At 44.3% G+C, this 7,648-nt stretch overlaps 1 protein-coding gene across 1 annotated transcript; it reads right to left on the bottom strand.

Annotated features, from left to right (window-relative positions):
* Positions 1–451: 451 nt before the first annotated feature.
* On the bottom strand, positions 452–6,497 carry rtn4rl2b (reticulon 4 receptor-like 2b). The gene is made up of 4 exons (XM_070963507.1): positions 6,338–6,497; positions 4,694–4,920; positions 4,341–4,571; positions 452–3,023 (listed from the first exon to the last, which is right to left on the bottom strand). The coding sequence occupies exons 1-4, from the start codon at positions 6,384–6,386 to the stop codon at positions 2,151–2,153; spliced, it is 1,380 nt and encodes a 459-aa protein (XP_070819608.1). The 5' UTR covers positions 6,387–6,497; the 3' UTR covers positions 452–2,150.
* Between the last annotated feature and the right edge of the window lie 1,151 nt (positions 6,498–7,648).

Raw genomic sequence — 7,648 nt, 5'->3', positions numbered from 1 at the left:
ACGCACCACACACAGACACACAACAATCCTCCCTTTAAAGAGGTTTGACAAGAGCTGTATGACGTGATTCCCTCAAACTTTTCCTGACTGTCGACTGGAGGATGCAAAACTATCAGATGTAAAAATTAAAGACTGGTGATACTGACTATAGTCATACTTATAATTGTCTTATTTTACTGTGCTTTTATTGTGAAAGTAAAATATTGCCTGTGGTTGGATTCATGCCATGAATGAATCATTGCACCATTGTACCACCATCACCTTTATGCTTTGATACTCAAACTAAATTCATTACTATGACAAGCTTTCTATTATAATGTGTGTCCTTTGTGTTTGTGCTTATGTGCTAGCTCACTACCATTTACCCATTTTTTTACATTCCTTTGCAGCATCCTTAGCAACAAAAGACAGTGTGAAACACTTCTGTTTGACTGTTTCTTTATTTTTTTTTAACAAAGCAAAACACTTTTCATTGAAAAACGCACAACCTGACAGCATCACAGTATCTTTCATGTTCTATGCAGAAACTCACAGTCATGGTTGGGGTAGATTGGTACAGCATGGACTTATTAACATATGGGCTTGACAAGGACCATATGGCCTCCATGAATAATGCAGATCACAAACTGGTTGTATTAGCATTGTGATTGCTGATCTCATCTTTTCTAATAAAGTACAGCTTTGATTTACCAAATCTGTTCAGAAAATAGAAAAGAAATAAAATAAAATCAACACAGATTCCCATGCATTTCTGAAACTAAACAGTTCTGCATCCTGAAGATGTGCATAAAGGACTTCTTCAACTTTCAATCAGCTAAAAAGAAATAAAGATCCTCATACATGCACACATGTTCACACTGATGGAGACAAATTGCAGGTCAAAGTGTGATGTAAAAGGAGCCTGCAGGACAAGATCTGTGGCTTCAAACTACACAAAAAGCTGTGTAGGATTCAGCCCTGGTGTTGTTTTTACCTTATTGTGTTTCAGTTTGGAAAGCCAGACGAGCAAACAGACATTTTTAAAAAGAGAAACAGGCACATACACGCAGACACTCATTTCAATAAGAGACCTCATCGAACTGGTCTTCTCAGGACTTTGGTTATAAGTGTACAATGGTCCAATCCCGCTCACACCTCAAAAAATAAACAATCAAATAACAAAATCCAGACCATAAGCTCTAAGGTCTGAGAGAGGAAGAGACAAGACAGGAAAACATGAGGGGTGAAAAGGAGTTCCCACATTTCTTTTGTTTGCAATCTGAGCACATCTTCTGTCACCACGACCTGCTGTTCACTAAATGGTACTAAAATGAAAAATAAAAATCCACCTAGTCTCAAATTCACAGCAGTTTTGAGATGTGTATGTACAGTGATTATATCTACAAGTGTGGGTGGTGGTTTGCTGGCATCTCTGGGATCACACGTGATTTTGAATCTGTGGAGGGCGGAGAGTCGCTCTTGGCTGCACATCTACTGATCCTCTCATCCTTTTTCTGCCTTTTGATAAGTATCTAAAGCTCACTCTGCACACATTTTTTTCACCTGTCCCTGCAGTCTTTATTTTTCTTCTCTTTCCTCCCAATCCTCCCATTATCTGTGTAAGTCCACATATTTCTCCTACTTCTGGTAGTGCTAGCTAGCCTCATCATTAACCACCACTATTCCCGATGAAAGAAATAAATTAGTGAGGGTCGATGTTAGAGGTGATTGAATGGTGAGCACTAGCTGATATAGAAAATAACTGTCAGCAAGTCACAACGCCTGCGTTGTTTACAACTGTGATATATATATAAAAAAACATCTGGAGACACCACCAGCTGTCTGTGAGTTGTGTCTCTGTCATTTCATGGTGCTGTTGTAGGTTTCTGCCTTTGTACTGTCAGAGTCTGTGTTTTGATCTCTGCCTTTTACAGCCTGTAATATTAAGCAGCAGATACTTCAGCACTGAAATCCTGTCCTGCTCAACTCAACTCACATCTGGTCCTCAAAACAGCTGCCTGCTGCCTCGCCTGTCTCCTGTGTCAGTGTAGCACCCCCTGCAAGTCGAAGAGGTAACTGAAAGGAATCAAGATCCAGGTTATTGTTAGAGTTGGAAAGAGCAGGGAGGGGAGAGATCGGAGGAGAAAAAAGGGTGCGGAGGAGAGAAGAGTTCAGCCAAAAAGGAAATGGAGAGAGAGTGTGATGATGGAGAGGGAGAGGAGGTGGAGGAGGGATGGGGTGTTGGGTATGGAGGAGGATGAGGGGAATGCTGGATCGTCATAGCCTGGTGGGCACTCCAGCTCGAAGCAGCGGATGGAGGAGTCTTCGTTACCGTAGTTGGCCCAGTATTCTTCTTGGTCCACCTTGGGGAGTGCCACCTCATGCTCCGATAGTTCATATTTGGAGGAGAATGCTTCGGAGGGGGGTTTGGGGATGTACTGCGGCTTGACGGAAGAGAAGGGGAAGGCCTTCACTGTCTCTGTGCTCTTCTGGTATGATGCCTTGGATGAAGATGCGGGCTTGTGCTTGGAGAACCACCAGCGGGTCTTGGTGCTGAAGGTGGTTGTGGTGCTTCCAGCCAGAGAGCCGGGGTCAGGCAGAGGGCAGAGGGCGAAGTCCAACTCCCGGAGAAATCTGAGGTCCTGGCCACGACGTTGAGATGGGGAGGTGCACATGAGCTCAGAGGAGGAGATGCGGGCCTTTCGGAACCACTCCCACAGGGGGCGAGCCTCACATCCGCAGGACCAGGGGTTACCATTGAGGCGGAGGAACTGGATGCCTTGGGCATCTTTCATGGCCTGACCCGGGAGCTCGGCCAGGGAGTTGTTGAACAGGTAGAGGATGGTCATGCGGCCAAGGTCACGGAAAGCCCGGCGGTTGACCTGCCTGATGCGGTTGTCGTGGATAAGGAGGCGGTCCAGGTTGACCAGGCCTCTGAACACATTCTCAGAGAGGGCACGGATGCGGTTTCCATGCAGGAAGAGATGGGTGAGGTTGACCAGATCGGAGAACAGGTCATCCTGCAGAAAGTGGAGCTGATTCTCCTGGAGCAAAGTCAAAATACAAGAAGATTTAGTGCTGTGGAAACACACACGGGAAAATTAAGGCTGTTGAATGGCACCTCTTGTTGGGCAACCTTTCAGTTGCCCAATAAATACACATTTTAATATGTGAAGATCAGCCATAAATCTAGAATGGATTATTATCTTTTGGGTGTATGTGACATGTAAGAAGAGTCCAATATGTCTGTTTCAGGCAGTGATATTAATGTAAAGGGAGGAAAGACTCACTTCCTCTGAAATAACCATATACAGTATTGACAGTGTTCTCTTTCAGAGTAGCTTTACAGTGATCAGAAGTGACCTCTGCCACCTGAAACCACGTGTGCATGTAGGAGAGATTTTTTATTCCCTGAAAAGGCCACCTTGGCAGCGATTTACTGTCTGATTAAACTGTTGCATTCAGCAGCAGCTGAGATCTCACAGTCAGCTGCCCAAAAATCCAAATTATTATGGTAAGCATTGAAAATGTGTGGCAAAATTGGAAATTTCACTTTTGTGCTTCACAGCTATATGATTCTACAGTCCTGTCTATATGACTTTTCCCAGTTCTTATTCTGAACGAAAGAGTATTCACCCAAATTCAAATGGCACTGTATTATTGCCTCACATTTAGGTGAAATGTTATACTGCCTCTGGGTTTCATCATTTTTCAGTCATTTGGTTGTAGGTTTGCTTAAAGAAGGAATATGTCTTAGTCATCTTTTATTCTATCCACTGGCAAGACTGGCCTTTATCTTGTTCCCAGAGTTATGTATAATCATTTTGTTTCATATGACTCGCAGCTAGAACTGCTGCTGAGAGCAAATGTGTGGGTACAGGCTGCCTTTTGTGTGTTATGCACTCATTTACATGCAAGGAGGATTTGGCTGCCACTATCTTTGCTCATTCTGTGTAATCTCTTCACTGCAATCAACGTGAGAATAATCATTAATATCATTAATATTTTGATGGCAACAGAAATGAGAATTTTGCTGTTCCACTGTTTAATGGGGCTAATTGTTCCTGCTGAGGTGTGTTGCTTTCTCGATCTTACAAGTCTTTTAATATTTGCTTTTATATATTCATAGCTTGTATTTTTGTGACTGTGTGCTGTGTGCAACTCAATGAACTGACTTAATCCTTAAATTTGCACACTTCGAAAGTGCCTGTGTGGGTGTGCAGCCTGCAACTTGGCAACTGTCCTCCAACACAAGTGTGTAATCCTGCAAGCATCATGTGTACATACTCATGCACGACTATCAAATGTGTATCTTTTTATGTGTTTGTGTTTAGGTATGTGTCTGTGCATGTTGGATTTACCTGCAGGTAGAGGAACTGCAGGCTGTACAACTTGTGGAAGAGGTCATGGGGGAGAGCGGCCAGCTTGCAGCGATGCATGTGCAGGCTCTGCAGCTTCTCCAAGCCCCTGAAGGCTCCACCTTCCAGACGCTGCAACGGGTTATCACCCAGATCGAGCTCCTCCAGCACCCTGAGGTTACTGAAGGCTCCGGCCTCAATCCATGTGATGTTGTTTGCATACAGCCAAAGCACCTACACAGAATTAACAAAAAAATAATGGGATGAGAAGGGAGAAAAAAAAAACACTATTGAGAATGCCTGTAAATATTGCTGGATAATTCACAGATGCAAAAATACGCAGTTGCCATTTTTACCTGCGTCTCGAAGCCAAAAGAGTCTGCGCGAAGCTCTGTGATGCGGTTGTTCTGCAGGAAAACACGTTGTGAGTCATATGGTACACCGGCCGGCACTATGGTGAGGTTCTGGGACTGGCAGCTGACAGTCATGGGCGTGGGGTAACACACACACAGCCTGGGGCATGCTCCTACCCCACCTGGCTTCATCACCACCAGCCACAGAATCAGCCATAGACAGAGTCCACCTGGAGAGGGACACAGAGGCAGAGGAGATTCACTCTCATGTGACGGGGAAAAAATTTCAGGTTTGTAGCAAAGAGCCATTGTTATGGCAGTTGGTGCTGGTTTGGAAAATGTGCAGATTGTGTGTTTGTGTGACAGGGAGACGGACAATGAAAGAGAGGTTAGTTTCAACCTTTGGCGCCAGACTTTCTTCGCTGTCTGTCTGTCAGACCTGTTGCTGTGGTCAGTGATTCTCTTTAGCACTGCCGTGCTCTCACCCGTGACTTGCTGATGGCTCCCAGAACTTTGGGGTTCATATATAATTCAGCAGATTACATTACAGAAATCATTCACCCATTCATTTCCACCTGATCACTTTACATAGGGCTCCATGGGTGTTGTGACAAGGTTACATAACTATGGATATCAGTAGTTGAGAACAAAAGAACCTATCACAAATTTACTAAAGACCTTTAAGAGACAAAAACGTGCATCACACGTGCACTCTGCATTAAATTAACCTGGTTTCCTAGTTCTCAGGAATCAAAAGGATGTTTCCGTTGAGAGGTTCGCCACACAGAGGGCATGCGTAAAACCGGTTACCAGACCCGGATCAGTTTCGGTTCTTATCAATTTTGCAACAGCTTCTTGGCACAGCTCGGATAACGGCGCACAAAGGTGGCCACCGCGGGAAAAGTACGTGCATAAAATAATAATGAACTTCCCATTCATCTGCTGTGCGCAAGATTTTCCAGAGGCTCACCTCTTGACCTATTAACAAGTCGGACTAATAGCTGCGCTGGATGCTGAGGGAGAACTGGAGCTTTTGAGTAGAATAAGACACCTCTCTCGAGTGAGGAATAAAGTTCAGGATTATGCCTGAGTAAATCGCACTTGCATCCCTCCATGCGTAAAAGAGATATGGGGAGATTGGATGAAAAAAATGTTTTTGGTAAAATCCAAAACATATTTTCTAACTTTGATTTCGTATTGTAAATTACTTTTCACATAATGACGATAACACATAAATTAACATAAATTAGATTTCCTCTAGAGATTTTGCTGCCAAATCATTGCGCAAAAATGCCCCATTTCATGATGCATTCTTCTAAATGTCAAACATCCATAAATGACATACACGATTTAAACGTAAAAGGATATTGAATACACAATATCCATCAATTTACTATTGAATAAATGCAACTTTGCAGTGCGTAAAAGTATAACAAAATCAAAGAAATTCAGCTGTTACATGGAAATATTAATGCGATATCAAAGTGTAAAATTGGTCCATTCCTCACTTATTTAAATCTTAAGAAGTAAACATCAGTGAGTCTGCAACAACTTACAACAACAACAACAACTCTGCAATGAGCCATCTGTATCACAGAGATGCATCTGCAAACAAACACTTCAGTGCATGCAATGGGAAGTACTCACTCTTAAAGTTGTGGGCGCTGGAGCGCTTCACGGACCAACGAGTCTCCATCTCGAACCAAAGCCGAAAGCGAGTTAGCCTGCGCGGCGAGGAAGTGCCTGCTTGCTGCTATCTCTGCTGAGGTTCAGCTCTGGTGACCGAGTCGCTGCGGCTTCAAGCAGTGACGGGATGGAGTCCCTGGAAGCAATTTATACTCGCGGCCGGTTCGTCGCCCACAACCGTGGGCAGCGGAGGATCCTCTCTACGTCAGCCCGGGAGGAGGGGTGACAGTCACCGGAGGAAGCGACAAGAAAGGCAGCGGCAGGGCGGGTTTTGACTTTACCGTGGAGTTACCTAAAAAAGTAACGCGTCACTGTCTGTCAGTGGTAAGATTGTCATTAATAATTACTCATAATGATGAGGCAATTGAAGGCACCATAAAAGATGGCATTTTACAAGTATTCTTCGTTTCCTGAACAGGAGAAGAGCATACTAGATATGTCCATTCTTCTAGTGGTCTGATAAAGTAACTCATCATTCACTCACTCATTTTTTCATCATTTAAGACAAAGCACAGTGTGGGTGGGCTTATAATGAACAGCAGAGGAAGGATGGAGGTTTTTGATGGCAACAAACTATGAGTTTCTGGGGAAAGGTACGAATATTCAATGCAACAGGTTATCAAGAGTGTTTGTGTTTGTGTGGCTCCACCGTGGCACATGCGCTCACGAGGGGGTCGGAGGAGGACAGGAGGTGGGAAAACTCATTTGGCATTAAAGCTAAAATAAATAAATATATAAATCTGCCTCATTTAGTGTAGGCCAGTTTGGAAAGAAGCCGACAGCCGCCTTCAGAGCAGCAGATGAACATGTAAGGGAAACCCAGCGGTGGAGCGAAATGATCCAACGCAGCAGCATATGGACTCAGTAGGAGAGATGACATTCCACTAACATATTTCTCGAGGACAACAGACACTGTACATCCAAATGCATCCAACTCCTTTCAATTTGTTCCATCAAAGCAATGAAATTCAAGGTTTATTTGTTCAATGTTTTACTGTAAATGCTGTAATGGTCAGAGGCAAATTTCACGGAGGATGTGACCGAGGATGCTGACAGACACAGTTTGTGTCCAAAGGCTGGGGCGCAAACGGTTTGCTGGAGAAGGTGCGGTGCAGCATGGAGGCGGGACGTGGGACGGAACTCGGAGGTCTTGTGCATGTGAAATGTCAGGCTAGGGGTGGGCCGCGTTTACTCACTGCTGAGTCTTCCCGTCATGGCACAGGTCAAGGCCAGGTCCGCCATGATGCACATCATCTGTTCCCAAGTGAACAC

Source organism: Chaetodon trifascialis, chromosome 5, assembly GCF_039877785.1.
Source record: "Chaetodon trifascialis isolate fChaTrf1 chromosome 5, fChaTrf1.hap1, whole genome shotgun sequence".
Lineage (NCBI taxonomy): Eukaryota > Metazoa > Chordata > Actinopteri > Chaetodontiformes > Chaetodontidae > Chaetodon > Chaetodon trifascialis.
The sequence above is the reverse complement of the archived record's forward strand: the minus strand, read 5'-3'. Positions and strand labels throughout refer to the sequence as shown.

Bases quoted from the DNA above. Each gene is read 5' to 3' on its own strand.
- rtn4rl2b (XM_070963507.1), bottom strand. From the start codon at position 6,386: ATGGAGACTCGTTGGTCCGTGAAGCGCTCCAGCGCCCACAACTTTAAG. The intron at 4,921-6,337 runs GTGAGTACTTCC...GTCCCTCTCCAG, and splicing joins CAGCGCCCACAACTTTAAGA to GTGGACTCTGTCTATGGCTG. The intron at 4,572-4,693 runs GTAAAAATGGCA...AATTCTGTGTAG, and splicing joins CTTTTGGCTTCGAGACGCAG to GTGCTTTGGCTGTATGCAAA.